Source organism: Micropterus salmoides, unplaced genomic scaffold (assembly GCF_014851395.1).
Source record: "Micropterus salmoides isolate LMB-PRFRI ecotype aquatic unplaced genomic scaffold, ASM1485139v1 Ms_hic_scaffold_5, whole genome shotgun sequence".
Taxonomy (NCBI): Eukaryota; Metazoa; Chordata; class Actinopteri; order Centrarchiformes; family Centrarchidae; genus Micropterus; species Micropterus salmoides.
Window position 1 is genome coordinate 21,718,719 of NW_024044237.1, and position 22,916 is coordinate 21,741,634.

Here is a 22,916-nt window from a genome sequence, read left to right on the forward strand (position 1 = left end):
ACTTAATTGTACTCCAGCATCACAAACAACTTCTCTCACGCAGCTGACAGTGGAACCAACAGACCTAAACTCATGACATGAAATACTAAAGTACACCGATACACTTCTCAGACCCAGAGGTGCTCAAGGAGAAATTAATCCAAGAGAGAGACAACTGTTAAATTAAGAGAAAGCCTTTTATTCTAAACACCACTCAGATACATTCACATGAAAGTGTCAAAAACAAGGCAACAAATACACAGTGAGCTTCCCCGCTCAGAGTCCGACAATCCCACTTCACTGCCAAAAGACTACAGATCCCAGAGATATGAAGGCAGCTGAAAGAGGGGAAGAGAGAGAGCTGAGTGAGTGAGTGAGTGAGTGAGTGTGTCAACGGGGCAAATGAATGGCAATGGCATAGTCAGTGCAGTAACACAATGTTCTGACTTGAGTCAACAAGCTGAGGCCGGGAGAGAATGACTCTACCTCCAAATAAAATAATATAATATACATTAAATAAAATAAATCACTCCACACTTTTAAAAAAAAAAAAAGTCAAAAACCATCCACCTAAATAATCTCGTCACTGAAAGAGAGCTCAGCAAGGTTTTAAAGGATTCATATTTTGTCAAGTCTGTCTTGAAACAGTACTCACATGCCAATGCGTATGTTGAAACAATGGTTGTTTTTATTGTTCCTCATGTCCATGCTGGCCACAAAGAAAACCTTTCTCAAAGCAATTTCAGTGTACACACACCTGAAGCTAATATGAGGCTTCATCAGTATGAGTTAGGATAAGACAAATCATCCATGTGTCTTCCAAAGTTACAGACTTTCAGCATGAAATTCTCTCTTTTTGTTACTACGGGGAAACACTTTATAAAGACTATACTTTAAAGAATGTAACTTTGGAAGATACACACTTGAAGTGGGTGGCTGGTCACAACAGGATTTAAATGGGATTGCTGTGATTAGTAGATTTACTCGCAGTGGGAAAGTAAACTTTTCGAGTTGGAGGAAGCTATAGCGCCTTATTAGCTGTCGGAGTATTGACTGCTTTACGAGAGGAATGGTTTGCAGACAGTTATAAGACAAGAATCAATGGTACAAATGCATCATCTGAAAAAAACTATTGTCCCGCTAGCGCCCAAGCTAAGCTAGAGAAAGCCTCCAGGAGCTATTGTGATTTTTTGTGTATTTTTACACTGAATGAGTACTGTGGATTTTGTCCCCATCTCTTATATTTATATTGATTTGGAAAACGATCTCTTTGCAGTCAGCATTGACATAAGAAACATTTATGACAACCAGTAACTCCTTCAATGTACATGTTGGCATGTGAGTACAGTGATACACTTGAACAAAATGTGAACCTCTCCTTTAACTTAACCTTGTAAACAAGCAAAGTGGTGACATCCTCTTTAATAGGGCATAATACAAACTGTACATCAACTCAAAACATATCTACAAATTCTACAGAGTACATACATGTGGGCTACGGTCATCTATGGCACAGCAACAAATGTGCAAGAAACAAAATCGATCAAAAACAGTTACACCAATCAAATAAATAATATCTGATCAAACATAAGAAACCAACTAAATTCATCTGTATGCTCTGCTAATAAAATAAATCTTTAAATGTCAGTTTCTGGTTAATTCAGAGCTGCCCACCGAGCACTCGCTAGTGTAAGACAGAGAAGCAAAGCGACAGGAGGAGGAGAGAGGGAGAGCAGTGTGTATCACCATACATGGAGCGGAAATCAACGCAGGTTAGACCGAGTCATAGACATGAGCTTGCCCCTCACTCTCCCCCTCTCTCTCTCTCTCACACACATTCCCAGCTAGCATCTCACACACACACACACACACACACACACACACACACACACACACACACTCACTATGCTTTCACACACTTTTTGTAAACACCTGCCCTCTACTGTAACGCATTCAAGTGTCCATAAATAAGCCACCTCGAGAATTAAAAAGAAGAAAAATATGTATGTTTCACATTTTCATAGCAGGCCTCTCTTGGATTCACCCTTTTGAAAAACAAGTCAAACTTATCTTGACAAGTGTGTGTTTAGAAAAGCATCTAGGCACTGTTGTCATTCAAACAAGGCTAGAGCCTTAAGTTACTAAAAACTAAACACTCCCTTTGGTAAAGTGTTTTAACTTCAAGAAACATCACTAAATCACTACTTCTGTACCAAAATACACAAGTGGGTGTTAAGTAACAGCACTGTGATGGACAGCAATGTCTCCACACAGCAATTAGAGGATAAACTAGTGACCATTAAGACATTTTAGATCCACAGTGGAAATGTTGATTCTGCCAGTACAGGCCCAGTTACCTGCACACACATACAGAAGTCCATTAGTGATTGAAGCACTTTTTTAACTGGTCCGGTGTTAATTTGAAGTGCTTCAGGTTGCTGGTGACCGGAGTGTCCGTGTATAGCTGCTGTCATCCACCACTGAGGTTCATTGTCAAGCCATAGCGATCACTTCTTTCCACCAGACCTGTAGACAGTCAGTGTGCAAAAATATCCAGATTTAAGACATATTTTAGTCTTGGAATAGAGTCTAATTCTTGATTATCCAAATAAAAAAGAAAACTAAATAATTTAATACAATAATTTCACTTGATAAGTCTGGTGAAATTTTTATATTGTCAACAAAAATCAATAATGAATTGATCCTACTAATAAGCATCAATGAGCCACACCGTTATTTGTGACATGAATGGAAATGGCACTATGGTTGCAACTAGCAATTATGTTCATTATTGATTAATCTGCCAATTATTTGTTCTGTTGATTGATTAATTGTTTAGTCTATAAAATGTCAAAAATAATGCCCGCTTCAAATGTTTGTTTTTTTGACCACCCGTTCAAAACTAAGATATTTAAATTACGATGATTTAAGGAAAAAAGCAGCAAATAATATTGAAGAAGCTACAACTAGAAAATGTTTAGCGTTAGTTAAATATTTTTACTCTAAAAATGACTATTGATTCATCAATTAACAAAACAATTGACAATTATTTCATCAACTAATCAATTATTTGTTTCAGCTCTAATAAGCGCAGTTGTTTATTATATACACTGTCCTGCTGCCATAAATACTCGCTAGTGCACCAAATCTGCAGCTGAAAATAGTCCCCTTTCGTCTTTTTATGCAATTTGTTGACAATAACAAAATGATTGAAAATCGACTTTGGATCACTCCACTGGAGGAAAGAAACCACCACTTTGAAAGAAGATGAAATAAAGTATTTGTATCAGAAGCCAGTTGTGTTATGTGACTAAACTGTGTACAATTAATGCTAGAGTTTCTCTTTATAAAGTTTTGAGACATTGACATTTGTCAACTGTGTCCTTATTCCCATATATAGACAAGTAAACTAAATACAACAAGCTATGAAATAGGTTATTAATTTCTAATGAACTTGCTGTTTAGGTTCAAATATAAAAAGTCAAAACATTAAATTTTACTTATTTGTATGCATCAGCACATTCAGTCTAAATCTGTAAAATGTTAAGGCCTTGTCAGGACCTTTAAACACCCTGATATTGTTGTATTAAATGAAAAACCAATGTTAAGTTAGCTTAACTTATTATTACTCAACATGCTTTTTGAATTTCTTGGGACATAAAATCTACACTAGTTTTCTCAGTGTTTATGAACAGTCAGTTCAATTCAGCTTTATTGGCATGAAAGTAAAACAACAATATTGCCAAAGCTACAAATAAATTACAAAAGAACAATTAATTTCATACATTTCATTAAATAAAGACAGACAGTCTCTGGAGGTTACCTGTAGTTGTGTTTTAATCAGTCTCCTCCTTTGCGGGTTCTTTCTGAGGGCCAGGTACAACAGCTGTCCCTAACAAACCTCGTCTCACAATGTAGGGACATGAGGGGCCACTGGGGATGTCCGCAAAACCTGCAGGACGGGAAGAGAGCGAGACAGGGGTACAAATAAGAGGATTAGGAGAAAGAAGACGAATGGCAGAATGTGAAAGCACAAAGATAAAGAGCACATAAAGAGAGGCAAGAACTTTTGTATCTGGAAGGAGGGGTAAATATTAGTCTAGCTCTTTCAAAATTTAAAAAAAAAATTGCCTTGAATCAAATCCAAATTAGTTAGAGGACACTTTGGAAACAACAAGACACATTCCTTGTTTATTTTCCAAGTATCAAGTATCATTAGTCAGCGAAGGTTTAAATGATGACTTGTGAAGTTTTTTTTTTTTAAATATGGAGCCGAGGAATGGGGTAATATTCTGAGAAAAAAACCTTGGAAAAATAGTGTTAAAATGTTTTTATTTTATTTTATTTTTTTTACAGTCCTTAATAATACAATAATCAGTGCAGACATAAGAGAAGAGGTGGAGCTTTCAGACAGTTAGGATGTGAAGGACTGCAACAAAGCCACATGAAAGCAACATCTTAGTTATTTATAAATGTCTGCAGCTCTTCCCCCGTGTTTTATGCTTTTGGTCTTGGAACAGAAGAAAATATATCATAATACTGGTTGGTGAAAGTAGCTTACATGTGACGGCTGTTATTAACATCTGCATACCCTGCATTTCATAGAGTAGCCTAATGAAGTTACCTTTCATGACGACTTCCGGCAGTCCATAGGGTTCATACTCTGTGTCATCAAAGGCGGCTGACAGCTGCGTCCTGTTACGGCGGATTCTTGCAGCCAGACTGGCAGGGTCAGCTGGGATGGGGAAGGAAACTGAAAACATTTTATCTCCCAACTCTGCCCCCTTAGATAATGGGCCAGGAGAGACAGGAGGGGATTCCACTGAGTCTTCATTTTCATCTTCTTCCTTCTCCTCCTCCTCAGTCTGTGTGGAGGCACAGTGGAGTTCTTTTGCTGCTGGAGCACTGCAAGGATATATACTCTCTTCAGTTTGACTGCTGATACTTTTCATTTCTGTCCTGACTTCTCTGTCTGAATCATTGGTTATGTTTATTTCACTGGTTGCTCTGGACACATCTGGTTTGCCTTCAGGATTCTCCACGTAACATGCTACTGTTTTGGTTTGCTTTGGTCCTGAGACTTTATGTGAATCTTTGGTGACATACTGTTGACCCGTTTTCTCAGATGACATCTGGATAACTTCAGTGTCTCTCTTCTTCTTGTGTTGTGTTTGACAGGTATCTGACTGATGTAAGACGTTTATCTCCTGGTTTTCTTTTTCACATTCCTGAGTGAAGAGAAAACATAGACAATGAAAGGCCCAATACCATATGTGAACAAAGATGTGTCCAATAATAGTAAGTCAAAACTTTGAAGCACCTTACTCTATTTTGCCTAGTAAAGACAAGTACTGAGGAGAGACAGGTGTTTTGACGTTTCTACTAAAATATTCTAGGAACACTTGATATAAAGAGCCTGAAACATATAGTGGGGTCTGGTATGTTAGTGAGAGATGATTAAAAGAATAAAAGAAAATCACCCTGTCAATCTTGGCAGTGTCCTGAGTGTCTTCCTGAAGTTCTGCAGTCTTTTTAAAGGAATTAAGACTCTTTGGTTCCGGACAGTTGTTGTTCTGCAGTCTGGTGGCAAAAGAAGAAAGTTAATTCAAAGCATCTACCAATGTACACTGTACATACCAGTTATCACGATCAACTGGCAAATACACTTTACATAGCCCAAATGTAAGTTATATTTTTGATCGTTCCTCCAGTCCTGGTGTGATTGTGTTACCTGGAGAACAACATGCGGCCCTGCAGTTTGTCGGAGGAGCAGGAGAGGAGTAACTCATCTTCTCTGATGACACATGTCACATTACCAGAGCTCTCCTGAACACCCTGGTAAGGCGGCTGAACCTGGGTCCCTGGCAGGATGTGGGTCAACTCATCAGTCTGCGGCTGGTTTAACTGGGACTGTATCACGGCAAATATCTGGTCCTGGGTCTCAGACTGATTGTCCTTGTTGGGAAGGAACTGGTCAAATGTTGTGGCTGGTTGGGAGGCCAGTCTCCACACAGCGAGCTCCTCTGCCTGTTGCTGGGTCTCCTCAGACAGAGCCCGTACCCTCATGTGCAGCTCCACCACCTGGACAGGAGGGTAAGGACAGGACAGACTGAATCAAACAGATTTTCCAAATAAAACTTAAATAGGAAAAATACAATTCTATAATATAATTTGTTTACAGGTCCATTTTTGCACAGTAATTAAGTCTGGAATACTATCATGTTATAAACATTTGGGTTCTATGTTTTCCTTTACTGATGTCTATCTACTAACAGCTACATGGCAATTTTGCTGTCTATGTGACTAATGTAACATATTTTTGTCATACTTCTTCAGAAAGACATTAAGAGGTGGTACACTGTCGGTACCTGTTTCTGTAGGCGGTTGATCTGAAGCTCAGACACTGCATCCAGCTCATCTTCATCTCTCATAGTCCTCCCATCTTCCCTTTCTAAATCTCCTCCATCTTCACTACTTTTCACTCCTTGTTGTGCCTCAGGGGTGATGTCATTCGGCACACTAGGTGAACTCTGCACCACCAAGAAGGACAGGACAGCATCTCCTGTGGCTTCCTTTTGGCTTTGCTTGACTGGGTCTCCTTGGTTTTCACCGTCAGTGTGTAACGCTGGATTGCTGGTGTCTGAGACAGTCAAGCCCTCTATTCTTTGTTTCAGCAGCTGATTCTCCTGCCGGAGAGCAAGCAGTTCTGCAGCCATATCTGTTGTTCCTCCATCTTGACCACACTCAGTCTCTCCCATCACACAAGCAGAGTCATGGTTAGTCTTGTCTGAGTCTACAGAGTCTGGATGCTGTTCCCCTAAACGTAGTGCTTCGTTGTCACTAATCAATGTTGCTCTTTCAGAAATCACAATCTCCGGGTAACTTGCATCTCTCTGTGCATTAGAGTCACTGTCTTCCAGTGAGTTTTTAGTGAAGAATGTGACAGCAAAATCCTCTTCCTGGTTTGGCTGAAGCCCTGAGATCTCCACCGACCTCTCATCTTGTGTCTTTTCTGTCTGTTGCCCAACCTCTACCTTCATCTCCTCTCCTCTTTTCTTGTCCTCTCCCTCTTTTTGGGCTTTTAGGGCATCCAGTTCTTGCTTGTAGAGCTGCAGTTCCTGTCCCTGGCTGAGGAGGGCACTCTCCTTCTCGTGCAGCTCAGCTAAAAGGCCAGAGATGTGCAGACTCTGCTTCTCAAAGGCCATGGTTAGCTGTTTTGTCTGACGTGTCACCTGAGAAGAAAATAGAGATTAGCGGACAGAGGACTGTTGAAGAGAAATACGTTATCAACCAATACAAGAAGAGCTTTATTGTTTTTGTCTAACAGTTAAGACAGCACATAGCACATTTTAAAAAGATAAACCAAAGAATGCTCAAGTGTGGTTTGCTTCCTTGGAGGTGGCAATATATATATACACCCATGGTATTTTATTCCAACAGCTGTTGGCCTTGTGTAATGTGGCCGCATCTCCTGGTTTCTGGCTTCTTTTTCTCTGTGTTTTCGGTGACAAGTAACACTGACAACAGTAACCTATGCACCTGTGTACTTTTAAGATTTTTTTAATATACTTTGTCTATATGCTCCTTGGGGACATTTAAACTCTACTCTACTTTATTGACTGAGTATCTTCTTTAAAAAAACAGCTATAGAGATATGTTTGATAAGCTCCTTTTAAAATTAGTGATATATATTTAACAATACCTAAATATTATTCTTCACATTGCAATAGCATTCTTATATCTGAACCAAAGTCCCACTGATTACTAAACTGTATAATCCACATTTATTTACCTGGCTCTGCAGGGTCTCCAGTTTAACCTGGTACTCGTTGGCACGTTCCGTCTCCTTTGCATTCTCTTTCTGCAGACCCTCCATCTCTTTCATGAATTCTGAGGGTGCGGGCTCACCTTTCTGGAGGTCCAAAAGTGCCTTTCTGGTGTCTTCCAGGGAAGACCCGGCCAGATAGTTTTGTCTGGTGTCTTCCCGGTCAGACGCCACTCGACCTTTTTGCCCCTCATCTAACTGCAGCAAGCTTTCAGGATCCATCACTATTTCATCTTCCTGGATGAGATCTGCTGTTGCCTGAGATACAAGCATGTTGCGTTGGTTGGTGGACTGACAGAAGAGGAGGTGCTGCTCTGGTGAAGAGAGGAGCTTGTTGTCGCAGTGAATCATGTTGGAGTTGAGCACATCATCATGGAGAGTCAGATATGTCAGCGGGCTGTTGGCAACCAAAAGTTTCTCCTCTTCCAGTGACTCTTTGTTTTTGCTGCGCTTTAGTTCTTCCAATTCAGCTTGAAGTGCTTCCAGTTTTGTGCCCAGCTCCTTCTTTACATCTATGTCTGCGTTTGTTATTTGGTTCCTCTCCTCATCCTCTCTCTTTCTCTCTTCTCGCTCTAAAGCCAGCTGGGCCTTCAACCCCGCTAGCTGTTTCTTTAGCTGGATATTAAGCTCTATCATTTCACTCTCCTGGTCTTCTAGCGCTTTGTTTTTCTCCTCCTCCTGCCTCTCTCTCTCAGTCTTTTCTCTTTCCCCCCTTCCTCTCTCCATCTCTGTCTCCAAAGCAGCCATGGCCTTCCGTAGCCTCTCCGTTTCAGCCCTCTCACACTCCAGCTGTGCCCTCCATTCTTTGTCCTGCTGCTCCATCTCCACAGCCTGGCCGGCATGTTTACGGCTGAGCTGTTTGAGCCGGGTCCTGGATTCTGCCTCGGCCCGCCGCTGGGTTTCCAGGTCCTCAAGACGTTTCTGCAGTTCTTCGCGCACGTCATGTAGCTCTGAACGCAGTGAGGCATTCTCCCTCTTGAGGTCTTCAGAGGCCTTGGCCTGCTCGGACTTAAGAGAAGGTGTCTTTTCAGGAGAAAGCATCATACTGCAAGCATCACCATCCACAGAGGAACTAGAGAGTACATGATCAAATGTGGAGTGTTTGTTTCTACCAGAGCTGTCCCACTCTATCGCCTCATTTCTACTCTTGTTCTCTTCCTCTGTACTTTTTCTTCTATGCCCTCCCCTTTGTAAACTCTCAGAGTCTGGGATGATAAGGTCAGTGATGTGTTCAGAGTCGATGCCTTCTCCTGGCTCTCTATCAGAGGGGTAAGATGCCGTTGTCTCTGCTCTTTGCTTGTTCACGTCCTCTTCCTCTTCCCTCTTCTGCTCGGCTAAGGTGGCAGAGGTAGGCCTCTTTATGTGATTTGACGGCCGAGACTGAAGTGAGTAAGAAGGCTGAGGGGAGAAACTCTGTCCAACAGGGCAAAACTGGACAGGTTGTAAAATTGTTGCTGGGGCAGCTTTTTGCTCTGGAGTTAAAGATATACAAACATATAAAAGTTTGTTAGACCACACATGCACTAAGATGTATAATAACAGGCTACAGGAAAAGCAATAAAGAAAGAGCATGTCTGTCTTTTTAGTAAGCATGTGCATTACTGGAATAGTAACTTGTATTTTCATTTGAGAAAATTTATGGTGTCTCATTGACCAGCAGATGGCAGTACTAGGATGAGAGATTTCTACATTACAGGGGAATTAACATTACTTGTAATGTACAGCATTCATGAATGTCACTAGAGCTCAACCACTTAATTAATGTCCATAATTTTTATCTCTTTTCAAAATTAATCAACACAGAAACATAATTACAGGGAGTCCACCAGAGGACACCGGTTCAAGCCTCTGTGTTGACAAGTATTTGCCCTGCAATAGTGTCTATCAGCAAGACACTTAATCCCTACCAACTCCTGATCTCTGAAACTGTCTGTGGGGGAAGGACAGAAAAAGGTTAATCTCTCTACAAGAAATCCAATTCAAAATCATTTCACATTAACACAATTATCATCAGTACATATCACATGACAAACATGATAAATCTCATGGGTTTGTCCACCCACAGCTCGCTCCTCACCCTGCAGTTCTTTGAGGAGAAGAAGGGCGTCGGCTCGCTCCTCTGCCAGTCTCCTCCCCTCCTCCTCCAGAGCTCGCTCTTTCTTCCTGCTCTGCTCCAGACTCACTGCCACACCCTCCGCCTCACGCATCGCTTCCTAATGCGAGGATGGAAAAATAAAACAAATAAAAAATACAAATGAGGTCAAATCAATCCAGTAAAATGGAGAAGGAGAAGTTCTCGATTCCACCATCAGGACAGAATTTATTTAGGTATTTAAAAGAAGTGCTCAGATTATTTCGAGTGATTAGTTCTCCGTTGAACAGTAATTATCCATTGTTGTTCATTAACAAACATATAAAAGACAGCATTAGTGCCGATGTTGACTATAGATGTAATGAACTGCCACAAACAAACCCCTGAAGTAACAGTTTTGGTCTGCTATTTTAAAATAAAAATAAATCTGATGCATGGGAACACAAGCTTTTCTTGTTTTCAGCTATTTCAGTGTTTTACAGTTGAATACAGTAGGTTTTTTTGAGTACTGTCAGTGGAGGCAATTATTGTCAGACTCATCTCTTTAGCTCTGTGAAATGCGCTTTATTAAAACATAACATTGCAGCAGGATGAAGGAAGAAGCCAAGAAGCAATATAATTATAATTTATTTACAGTTAAATTATTATCAATATCCTAGACTGACATATGGCACATTAGGATGTTTAAAAATCCATATATACCCACCGCTCAGTTAATGAATAATTGACACATGCAGTCCCTGAAGGACTAGGGTGTGTGTGTGTGTTTGTTTGTTACCGTCAGTTTGGCTTGTGTCTGTGCCTCTTTCTTCTGGCTCTCCTGCAGCTGTCCCTCCATCCACTTTAGTTTCTCTTTCAGAGTGTCCAACTCTTTGTCCAAAGCCTGCTTCTGTAGAGACAGCTGATAGAGGGTATTATGACTCAGTAGCTGCTACAAAACAGGCAAAAATGAAATCAAAGAGTAATGGAAGGAAAGGATATAGGAATAAGATAAGAGGTAGGCCATAAAAACAACAAAAAAAGAAATAAAGAAATGAATGGCTGTTGTTGTAGGCGCAGGAATCATGACCAGTGAAGGGAACAGGAAGCAGGAAAGCAATCAGTGATCAATAGCGAGCATAAGCTGTGTCTAACGTTTGTCTACTGTACTTTCTCTTGGGAAAGTGATGAAGACTTAACAAGCTGATCGGCTTCCCACCAGCGCTCATTCTGCATTCTTCATCTACTCTGCACATTATCTCATGTCATGGTGCATGTGAACAGAGTAATCACATTACCTTTACTAATCCAGCAAATGGGTCACTACCTGCATTACTCTATTTCTTTTTAGATTCATTATTCTTGTGTCTTATGCTACCTTCATAGCAATATGTACAGTACAGTGCTCAGAAAACAGCAAACAAGGTGGTGAATATAGCTCAGTGGCAATTCAATGTTGTGACTTTGTCTTTTAGAGAAAGTGTCAGAGGTTTTTGTCGTGGTGGTCATTAATTAGACAAATTCTGACACTAACAATAACTTTATAAATTTATATAAATCATAATATTTATTGACCCAATACAGATCTTTCTAGTTTCTAGTAGGATGTTCCTTCAGCACACAATTCCAGAAAGAGCTGTGTAAATATGAGCTAGGCAAAATATGTACCTGATGTTTTGTATGCAATTTGATTCAACATAAACTGTGCTTCTATTGTGTGTTTATGCTCCGTAGCCATATTAGATATAACATGATAACATCTGTGTGTTTTACAAAGGGCTTACATTAAGGTTTTAAGGGACACTGTGGGTAGAATGAATGCTCACTGTTAAGAATTTTTACAGCATGTCCAAAAAGAACAAGGATCAAGTTTGGGTAAAACAATGTTTCGTATGAGTCAAGAGGCTCCCCCATGTGCTCAGTTTAAAATGTGTATTACTGTTCAGCTAATAAAAATAAATACCACAGCATTCCTTCACGTAAAGGAAATCCAAATAAAAAGAAAATTGCAACACCATGTCTTAAAGCACAAACACATTCCCCTTCATTCTTTCATGCAATTTGCCTCAATACCTTCATACAAATCTTCCATCTTTCTTCACCCTCATCCTGCAGCCGTGCCTTTACGTCTCTTAGTAACAACTCTGAGTATTTCTCACACACAAGTCGTAAGTTAAGAGTTTGTTTTAAACTTCCATAACCAAAGCATTCTGCACTGTCAAACGCATCCACAGGTTATTACCTTCACTGCTCAACCTTTCCACTGGGGAGAAACCGAGAGAAGGACGAAGCGGAGAGGAGAGCAGGTGGGGGGGAGGGAAAGAAAACAGAAAAACAGAGAGCAAGAGAGTGAGAGAAAACAACAAGGGCAAGAAGCAAGCGTGGGAGAAGTACTGAGATAAGTTTATTAACCTTTAGTATAAATAATTTAATTCCCAGTAGAAAGAGAGAGGGAGAGAGAAAACAGGAAAGAGAAACAGGAAATAGCTGATCAAACAGAGCAGACATATGAACCATAATGCAAACAACATGTACAGAATATTACTTTGACCTTCCGTTTCCAGTGCTGATACAGATCTGATTTAAAGGCTTTATCTTGATGTAAATGCATTTTAGAAGGCTTGTTTGCCTTGTTCACTTGTGTGATTCTGTGACCTTGTGTGTGCGTTTACCTTGTCAGCCTGTGCCTGCAGGGCATTGTGGAGCGTCCTGGCCTGCTGGAGCTCCTGGTTGAGTTTATTCACCTCCTGCTGATGCTGCTTCTCCAGACACTGCCTCTCCTTCTGAAGCTCTGTCAAATCCTGGAGGCAACGCGCAACAAAATCTGAGCCACTATTAACTGCACTGTGGAACACAACTTTTCTATGGATGGAACAAAAAACTATGTTCTCTTGCTTCCTTTATTTGTTTTTGAAGCGCCTTCTGTTGTTTCTCTTAATCTTTCATGTGTCCACATCATCTTCCCATTTATTTCCACCTCACCCTCTGATGTTGTTTCTCCAGCTCCTTAGAGCGTTGCTGGTGTTGTAGTCGGCTGCTCTCTGCATTTTGCCTCTGACACTTCAGCTCCTCTTGTAGTTGCTTCAGCCTTTGCTCAGCTCCCGATGTCTGCCACACAAACAACGTATTCTTTATCAATATTATATTTTTGGTGGTCACTTGCTGCCATCGTGGGCTTAAGACTGTGTATCCTACTAAAGATATTTCAATTACTACACAGCAATTTATCACATATTCAAGTTTTCTAAAGTGTACATGTAAAAAGGTCACATTTGTAGACATATGTGTCTTTGTATATGTTAAGTAATTTCCCTAAACCTGTTTTATTGACTTGCATTTATGTTATTGTTTACCAAAAGGTTAGATTTCACAAAATATCAGCTGGATTGTTTTACAGCGCAGAACAAACAGAACAAGGGCAACATTTTTCCAGCTCAACCTTTTCAAACTTGCTGATAATAAGTGATCGTGTAACAAGTAAAATATTCCCAACATGTTTGTAATTTTCAGGGAAGTCAAAGTTAAATGTTTTTAAAAAATGAGGCCAACACCCAAGGGCTGCAGAAACTGGGCTTACAGAAAATACATTAGCACTGTTATGAAACAAATTTGTTTCATTAGTAATAGTAGGGGGAGTATTACCACTAGTTGGATCAGTGGCACTAGTGTCTGTTTTTACCCGTTCACTTTCCTGGGCCATGCGTGTGTGCGCCAGGGTGAGTTCGTCACGGGCTCTCTGAATGCTGAGGTCCCTGGCGGCGAGCTCCTTCTTGCTTTGCACCATTTCGTTTTCAATCGACTTCAACGTCCCGGCCTTCGCACGCAGCTCCTCCTCCAAAGCAGAAACACGACTCCGCATTTCTGACAAAGATACTGGAGGATGGACCAGACACACAGAAAAGTACTGGTTAATAAGGTCATTTATGCAAAAAAAAACAGGTCTTAGGAAAAACCCTTTGAGTACACCACCAAGACTATTTTAAAAAACTAAAGTGAAAAATGTCAAAGAAATAAGCATCAATGGAGGACTTAAAGGTGGACAAAGAAAAGTGACAACAGGAAATCCATTTAGGATATGAAGTCCTGTAAGGATTACAGATAAAATGTTGGTGAACAAATTGCACATACGCCCTATGTTGTATTAATCTCAGAGTGGGTGTGTTGCAGTCCTGTAACTGCATAATAATTTATATAAATAATACATACAGTGCAAGACTTTTAGGCAAGTGTGAAAAAACTGCTATAAAGTAAGAATGCTTTCAAAAATAGACACGTTAATAGATTATATTTATCAATTAACAAAATGCAAAGCGAGTGAACGGATCAAATCATTATTTAGTCTGCATCACACACTTTCTTACAAATTAGACTCAGAAATTGTGATTATTGCTGTGATGCACTTTTATAATGAAATAAAAACATTTCATACAAGTTTTAAATGAATGGTTTTCTGTGTTATCAGTTTATTAATGTAGATGTCATGGCATTTCATGATTTTTTGTAAATGTGAGTCACAGGGAAACATCAAATTTCTCTTTTGGGTCTCGATCTCAGAAAGTTTGGGAACCACTGTTCTAGAAGAAAACAATGGTCACAAATATTGATTACATTGTTTAAGTAAAACTCTTTGAGGCAAATTTAAGTTAACAAAATTATTTGAATCCCGGTGTAGGAAGGATTTCCACTTTAAAATGGGGGAGTGGGTGGAGAACAACAATGAGAGAGAGGAAGTACTGGGGAAACACATACCTATATTTTCTTCCCAAAATTGGCATCGACATTATCAGAAAGGATACCCTGATTTCTTACAGCTGACTACAACAGTCAGCGACACAACACCACCACCACAAAGTTAGGGTCTTTTGAAATGGGGTCAATCCATACCAACTGGTTTATTGACAACCACAGCTGTTGTAACTCTGCATGACATTTTCACCAAGCCTGTGGATGTCAGGCTACTGATTTCAAAAACCAGGGACAAAATCAATTTTCTGTCTGTCCGTATTTTCCTGTTGCTTTAATTTTACAACACTGTTCAACTTCATAAAGTGAAGAGCTGCAATGAAGTATCTATAATTATTATTGTCACCATCTTCACTTGACTAGACAGAAAAAACAACAATCTACTATTAGAAATCTAAAAACCCATTTAGACCAATCTAAAAAGAACCAACAGTTTCTATAATTTTTTTATTTACTTGATTAAGAAGCAAATCTGAATAAAATCCTGCAACATATCCATATGTGACTTAAATGATTACAGTGGAGAGGAGCAAAATAAAACCAGCAGAAACAAAAAGTCAGCAAAGAAGCACACCTAATGTAAACACCGCCCCTCCCCCTCTGTGTCCCATTGACAAAAGGAACATTTATTGTTTCACAGTGAACTGTCCCCACAGTGGGGAGCTGAGAGAAAGAAGACTGTTATATCCCAATTACAATGTGTACTAAGAGCCACTCTACATCGTAAAGCTGGCCTGGGAGCACGCAGACGATTCACCGACTGAGCCAGTGATTTCTACACAACCTCTTACGTAACAAGTGTTGTTGGGAGTATACAGAGCACATGAGATTCAGGATTATTGCTCAACCCAAATTCACATTAAGAACTACACCCGAAACTAAAACTGATGAATAACAAAGTCAGTATATCAGTGCCGATGGAAATTGGAAACATTTTCTTAAAAAGGAGTTACATTAGATATTTGTTATAGTCAACAAATGCCAATAAAAAGCCCTAAACTAACAGTGAATGGATCCTACTAACATGTACTGACTGTGTCACCAAAAATTCATTTACAGTAGCGTATTCCTCTGTGCCAAAGACAACCATTGTTGTTCCAAAACTATTAAAATGAGCCACGATGCATTGGGTGACATCCTGCTTCTTTCTTCTAATGGATCCCAAATAAAGTTTATTTAGCACTTCCTGTTTGAGTAACTTTGCTAAAAATGACTGCTGAGCTATTGTAGGAAATTATTATTGAACATTGAAAAAGATTTGAGTCTTCAGTAGCGAACAAATAGTTGACTGTACATTTTTCTGAACAGAGTTGGATGGCTCTCTCTCATTCAGACCAGCTGGGACTGAGCTTTTACTGCTGTTGACATTAGGTTGGTCAACAATGTTGACTTCTGCACACAGCACCTGAAAACCGAAAGTGTTTCTATGGATGTCTGCAAAACCCGGTGTCAGAGCAGTGACAAACATCCAAAATAAATATCACTAAGTAAAACCTAGAACCTCTGGTTAATTTTGTCCATACTTAGCACAGGTATCCAACTAACTTTATTAATCTTGCTTTAGGGACAGGTAGTCGGGATGAGCTGTGTGTGTTTGTGTGCGAGTGTGTGCATATTTACAAACTACAAATGGGTGACACTCAGTCGTGCTACAGTGAGGAAAATAAGTATTTGAACACCCTGCTATTTTGCAAGTTCTCCCACTTAGAAATCATGGAGGGGTCTGAAATTGTCATCGTAGGTGCATGTCCACTGTGAGAGACATAATCTAAAAGAAAAAAATCCAGAAATCACAATGTATGATTTTTTAACTATTTATTTGTATGATACAGCTGCAAATAAGTATTTGAACACCTGAGAAAATCAATGTTAATATTTGGTACAGTAGCCTTTGTTTGCAATTACAAACATTTCCTGTAGTTTTTCACCAGGTTTGCGCACACTGCAGGAGGGATTTTGGCCCACTCCTCCACACAGATCTTCTCTAGATCAGTCAGGTTTCTGGGCTGTTGCTGAGAAACACGGAGTTTGAGCTCCCTCCGAAGATTCTCTAGTGGGTTTAGGTCTGGAGACTGGCTAGGCCACGCCAGAACCTTGATATGCTTCTTACAGAGCCACTCCTTGGTTATCCTGGCTGTGTGCTTCGGGTCATTGTCATGTTGGAAGACCCAGCCTCGACCCATCTTTAATGCTCTAACTGAGGGAAGGAGGTTGTTCGCCAAAATCTCGCAATACATGGCCCCGGTCATCCTCTCCTTAATACAGTGCAGTCGCCCTGTCCCATGTGCAGAAAAACACCCCCAAAGCATGATGCTACCACCCCCATGCTTCACAGTAGGGATGGTGTTCTTGGGATGGTACTCATCATTCTTCTTCCTCCAAACACGGTTAGTGGAATTATGACCAAAAAGTTATATTTTGGTCTCATCTGACCACATGACTTTCTCCCATGACTCCTCTGGATCATCCAAATGGTCATTGGCAAACTGAAGACGGGCCTGGACATGTGCTGGTTTAAGCAGGGGAGCCTTCAGTGCCACGCATGATTTCAAACCATGACGTCTTAGTGTATTACCAACAGTAACCTTGGAAACGGTGGTCCCAGCTCTTTTCAGGTCATTGACCAGCTCCTCCCGTGTAGTTCTGGGCTGATTTCTCACCTTTCTTAGGATCATTGAGACATCACGAGGTGAGATCTTGCATGGAGCCCCAGTCCGAGGGAGATTGACAGTCATGTTTAGCTTCTTCCATTTTCTAATGTTTGCTCCAACAGTGGACCTTTTTTCACCAAGCTGCTTGGCAATTTCCCCGTAGCCCTTTCCAGCCTTGTGGAGGTGTACAATTTTGTCTCTAGTGTCTTTGGACAGCTCTTTGGTTGTGGCCATGTTAGTAGTTGGATTCTTACTGATTGTATGGGGTGGACAGGTGTCTTTATGCAGCTTTTTTTTTTAAGATTATGTCTCTCACAGTGGACATGCACCTACGATGACAATTTCAGACCCCTCCATGATTTCTAAGTGGGAGAACTTGCAAAATAGCAGGGTGTTCAAATATTTATTTTCCTCACTGTATATTACAAAGGCGACCATTTGACATCCCCACTTACTCTCTGTCTCTGTCCTGTGGACATTCTCCTTCCCACAAACCCTCTGCTCTGACTGGCCTTGACTGATGACAGCAGCACAGGGCGTCTGGGGAAAGGACGGGGAGAGTCTCCTGGCTGCTGGCTGTGTGTCCTCCCGTTCCCACGGAAACACAGCCAAGGGGGTGGAGAAGGTGTCCGTTTGTTCGGACGGGTGGCGGTGGGGTGTGTTCTTGTGTTGTTGTTGCGGCAACGAGGCCGTAGCCCCTTCAGAGAACTGCAGCTGCTGATGAAGGGAGGAGAGAAGGATTTGATTAGAATAGAAAGAGGAGGGTGTGAGCCTGAACAGGAAGTCAAACTAAAAATAAGATTTTAACAGAATTTCAACAGAGATCCAGGGATGTAGGACTTATGTTCACGATACTTCTTGAGTACAAACTAGACTCTGTAAAGCCCCACCACACATTTGTAGTTAAGACAAACATTTTCTGAACATAAGAAAGAGTGTGGAAGCTCTTTTTTTGACCTGAAAACAAAGTACATTATGGAATTTAGCAGTGCACAAGTAGGAAAAAAACTGTCTAAAAGGATAAGTCTGGTGATATTCTATTTTTTTTTTTTTAATTGTAAACAAATCCCATAAAAATACAGAAACCAGCAATAATCTGATGCACCTAACAAATACTTGAGTGCCTAAATCTTGATATGGTGTATTACATTGTTCCATAGACCTCCATTGTTGCTGCGTAAACACAGTGCACCAAAGCCGCCACTGAAAATAGTCTGAATATTTCAGAATATAGGTACTGTAGTTCATTTAGCACTTTATCCCCAACAAATACACTATTTACTCCTGTTTGAGTAACATTAGCCAAAAACTGCAGTGCCATGCTGAGATTACTGAGGTTTTTAAAGATTGATGGCTTCAGTAGGAGCCAATGGGCTTGGACTACAAGCCACAGACAAGCTTGGACATCAGGAAGTATTAGGAGGCGGATTAACACGTGGTTGGTTTTGGTCTTTTCATGAACTTTGTTGACAATAAGAAACATATAGAATAAAGGCAGCCTATGCATAGCTCAAAATAAAAACATGCTAACTCAAATGTACTTACTCTGTTGTGGCGCACCCTGCTCTGTCCTTCATCTCTATGCCCTGGCCTCTCCTCCTTTCTGCTCCCTGCAGGGCAAAAACACAGCATATGGATTGGACTTGGTACTTAAAACCAATCACCTAAGCTGAACAGAAACTGCAGCTGTGAGGAACCCAACTGGCTTACTGACAAGAGAGGAAAGAGAAACGCAACAGTCCCCAGAGAGTGAAGGGTTGGAAAAGAACAGGAGCTGAGGGACTATATTTAGAACCTCTCTGCATTTGGGAGTCTTGCAGTTTTTCCATTTAATTTTCCAAACTACACAGTGCATTAATGAACACATAGGCAAGAAAACACCAAAGAATACACACAGGATTCATAAAGTTACATGACTATACCATTCTGTTCCCAGGGCGAGGTTATATTCCAGCAGGGTGTAGAAAACAGAGTGGTATCTGCTGACCTGCTGCTGTTCTGCAGCTTCTCCAGCTCTGCCTCCAGCCTGCCAGAGAGAGAGAGAAAAGGGATTAACAAATGAGAAGTGTTAAGAGTTCAGTGTGTGGGCAAGAAAACCAAGACATTTCAGGAAGAAACAAGTATGTTTTGGTTTCAATTCATCGTCAATCATCAACTGATACATAAACGAGTTTCCTCTTTCTCTCTGCAGAAAATTAATTTTAATGTTGCAGATAGCTTTAAGAATCATTTATTTCAGTGTTATCTGCTACAAATATCCAACATTAAATATATAGTATTTTACTGCTCAGTTTAATTTTTTCAGAAGGTACAAGTTACTGTCGAGGTACAAAACCCTGCTGTTCTGAACAAGAATGCAAAACCCCATAAAAAAAAACAACAACCAACCCCGCAAGACAGATTAAGAAATAGAAGAATTAACATCATCCCAGATGTTTTCCACTGGTCAAACCTTTTGACTTCCTGGGTGAGTTTGTTGTTGAGGGTGCGAGCAGCATCTAGCTGGCCCTCGAAAGAACACACTTGGGCCTGCTTAGTCTGAAGCTCCTGGGTTAGACGCTCCCTGCTGGTTACTGCTGCCTTGGCCTCATCTCGAACGCTCTGGAGCTCTCTCTGGACAGACTGGAGCTCCCCACGCACCTCCTCATACTAAATAGGGGAGGTGAGGAGAAAGCATACATATTTATACATACCACCGTATATATACCACAGAAAAATAAATATTTATACAAAATCATATTTACAGCCTCTTTCAACTGCATTGCCATAAAGGTTACTAACTGTAGGTCACACCTAACATGAAGATAGTGTACTGAGACTGGGATATGGCTCTCAAGGCACACTATACTTCAGGACTACGCAGCATAAGCTTTTAATATGCACAGTGAAACAGACTTTACCAAACGTTACCTAGCTTGATAAGAAAATGTATTAAAAAGATAACTTTGAAATGAGAATACTGTGTCCAACAACCAACTTACAAATTACACGGTTCTTTATAAATTTAACCTGTCCACAGTCCATCCCTCTATTGATGTCAACACCTCAGTTTTTCACAGTAGCAGTAACACTTATATACACACATATATTAATGATAAGTTCCACAATAATTTGTTTGCTGCTCTTCCCCAAGGAGAACAGCACTAATTGTCATAGTGATAAACCAACATCGATGCTTGTACCTTCACAGTCTGTTTTTCGAGGCTAGTATGGATGTTGTCCAGCTGCAGCTGTTTCTGCTTGTTCTCCCTGGACAGTCGCTCCTGATGGACCTGCAGCTCCTTCACCTTTTGCAGGACCCGTCCGGACAGCCCCACTGTCCAGTCCTCCTCAGCCCAGCTCATCTCTCTCTGCCTGGGCCTGAAAGGGTGGGAAAATAACATTAGAACAAAAACTCAAATATGAGTAATTTTTTCCCTTGTTTTAATTTGCCTGCATTATAAAGACACTCTGCAGAAAACATTTCCCTTCACGTCTAAAGGCAACTTGGTTTGACTGATTGTGTTTGGCATCTATGAGATAATGTACCAGCTGACCTGTGCTATTCCTGCTCAGCAGATCCAGAATCAGACAGCTCCTGGAGCCATGGGAGTCAGTAGTTGGACTGCAGAAACCAGCAACACACAGTCTGAAACAAAAGAAGTACAGGCCTGTTAAGTGAGGTACAGGTAATTCTATGTCAATTTGTGTTATGAAATAGGATTCAAGCCATACCACGTGTATCCAAACATGTTTTAATCATCTGAGCCTCTGGCTGTGTGTCATTTCTTGAATATGTTATGTTGCTAAGGCTTTGATCCCTCAGGGAGAAGCTGGTTGTCACTGCTGGGCAGCTGTGACTCAATGTTTTCCAACACAGTCTGCCTACAATGTTCCGAGAGCACTTCATGCTAGAAATAAATCCCTACTCTATCATATGTCTGCAACAACATTTACATGTTCACATAAAAACTGAACATTTTCTGCTCCAATTAAATCACATCTGTACGGCAATGGTTTTAAAGGTTAAATCTACAAACACTGAATTTAGTAGCACTTTATATGGGTTAACACCAACAGATGCACACACACACACAAAGGAGTAGTGTTAAAATTGTGTGTTGGAATGAAGAAAAGCCTGAAGGTTTATTTTGAACTCAGTTTTGACATGCGCTCTAGCCTCAAGGCTCTTAACACCAGAACGTCAGTCAGATAGTTTCTGTCACAGCTCACAGGTTGTGTCACCATGTTTGTTCCTGAAAACAAGAGTGGCAGAAATACTCCACTGAACTGACATTAATACCCACCTTATATAACACCTGGAGTGTTAACAAAGACTACACATAACACTTATGTAGAGGGACTTCTTTGAAGTTAGTGTGTGTGTGATTTCATTAGCTTGACATGCTAAGCCTTGCATTAATGAGATCAAGATGCTGGTAAACAAGCTGGATTTGGTTCAGGGCTGCAACTGTCAATACCTTTCATTTAATTTTTAATTTAATTTATTCATCAATTTATACTTTAGGTAATAAAACATCAGAAACCATTTAAATATAGATCACTGTCACAACTTTCAAAATCCCAAGCTGACATCCTTTGCTTATGCAGCCCTTATTAGTCCAAAACACAAACATATTACGATGTTACATTCAACAAAGAGAAAAGCAGCAAACACTCATATTTGAGAAGCTGGGACCAGAGAATGCTTGGCATTTTTCCTGGATAAATGACTTAATTAATTAACAAACTTGCAGCCAATTAACCTCTTGCCCCCCTGCTCTCTCCCCCTTTCCTGTTAATCTACTGCAAATGCCTGCCATAAAAATTACCTTTAAAAAAAGGAGACACATGTTCAATATCTTACCAAAGAGATAGGCACTGAAAACTTGCAAACTGAATCATATATGGACAGAATTTCTTTATGAAGATCCAGACAAAGTAGAAGGAATAGAGACACTTAATAATAATGATAAAAGACAACAGCTACATGACATTGCTCAAGATGCAAACATAAATGGATTCAAACATGTCCACATTTTTTAAATAATACTAAAGTTATCCACCTGACATTATTAGGTTTGACACATGATACATAGCTCTGGTATTATGGACAGCATCTTCTTTCACCTGTTAGCAAATTAAAGAGAGAAACTCATGGTCCCTTCGTACTAAATGTCCATGAAGCCGCCACGTTCAGTTTAGTAACGTTAGAGGGAGAGTTGGACCCTGGCCTGTGCTCAACCAAAGTCGGATCACGAGGTTCAAACAAGCAAGAGACAACTGAAAGAACAAAAATTTTCAACTTAACCTCCATCATTTCTTCAATGATCACTCACTGAACCCGCACCATGACCAGCTGGGACAGACTTTTCTATCGCCTATGTGTGCTTGCGGTCAGTGACTAGTCTAGCAATGATGCTACTAAAAGCTAACCCCCCGACACTAAAGCTACTTACCATTTACTTTAGTTACAAAGGCGCGAGTCACCAGGGAGGTTCGCGGTGCTGTGACACCGCTGTTTAAAAGTAACAACAGTCTCTCCGGTTCTTCTCTAAACAACGAGCGGACCGCCGCTCCTTACAGAACCGAAGCTAACTACTAACATTTACTGACAGGTTTCACGTATGAGACAATATGCCGCGCGTCTCGTGCAGCTGACAAACCG

At 40.5% G+C, this 22,916-nt stretch overlaps 1 protein-coding gene across 3 annotated transcripts; it reads right to left on the reverse strand.

The window, feature by feature from the left end:
* Positions 1-157: 157 nt before the first annotated feature.
* si:dkeyp-115e12.6 (centromere protein F) lies at positions 158-22,912 on the reverse strand. Of its 3 annotated transcripts, XR_005441869.1 has the most exons (20): positions 22,708-22,912; positions 20,806-20,897; positions 20,452-20,629; positions 19,722-19,918; positions 19,192-19,295; positions 18,815-18,879; positions 17,725-17,986; positions 13,555-13,748; positions 12,858-12,983; positions 12,548-12,676; positions 10,675-10,797; positions 9,882-10,017; positions 7,772-9,276; positions 6,348-7,211; positions 5,711-6,060; positions 5,460-5,559; positions 4,604-5,207; positions 3,803-3,931; positions 2,337-2,505; positions 158-317 (listed from the first exon to the last, which is right to left on the reverse strand). XR_005441869.1 is itself a non-coding variant. In XM_038698688.1 (19 exons), the coding sequence occupies exons 3-18, from the start codon at positions 20,611-20,613 to the stop codon at positions 3,816-3,818; spliced, it is 5,037 nt and encodes a 1,678-aa protein (XP_038554616.1). In that variant the 5' UTR covers positions 20,614-20,629; positions 20,806-20,897; positions 22,708-22,912; the 3' UTR covers positions 158-2,505; positions 3,803-3,815. The 3 variants fall into 3 exon arrangements, 2 of the variants coding, with proteins under 2 accessions (XP_038554616.1, XP_038554617.1); XM_038698688.1 differs by having other exon boundaries at positions 158-2,505; XM_038698689.1 differs by lacking the exon at positions 22,708-22,912 and adding an exon at positions 20,984-21,236 and having other exon boundaries at positions 158-2,505.
* Between the last annotated feature and the right edge of the window lie 4 nt (positions 22,913-22,916).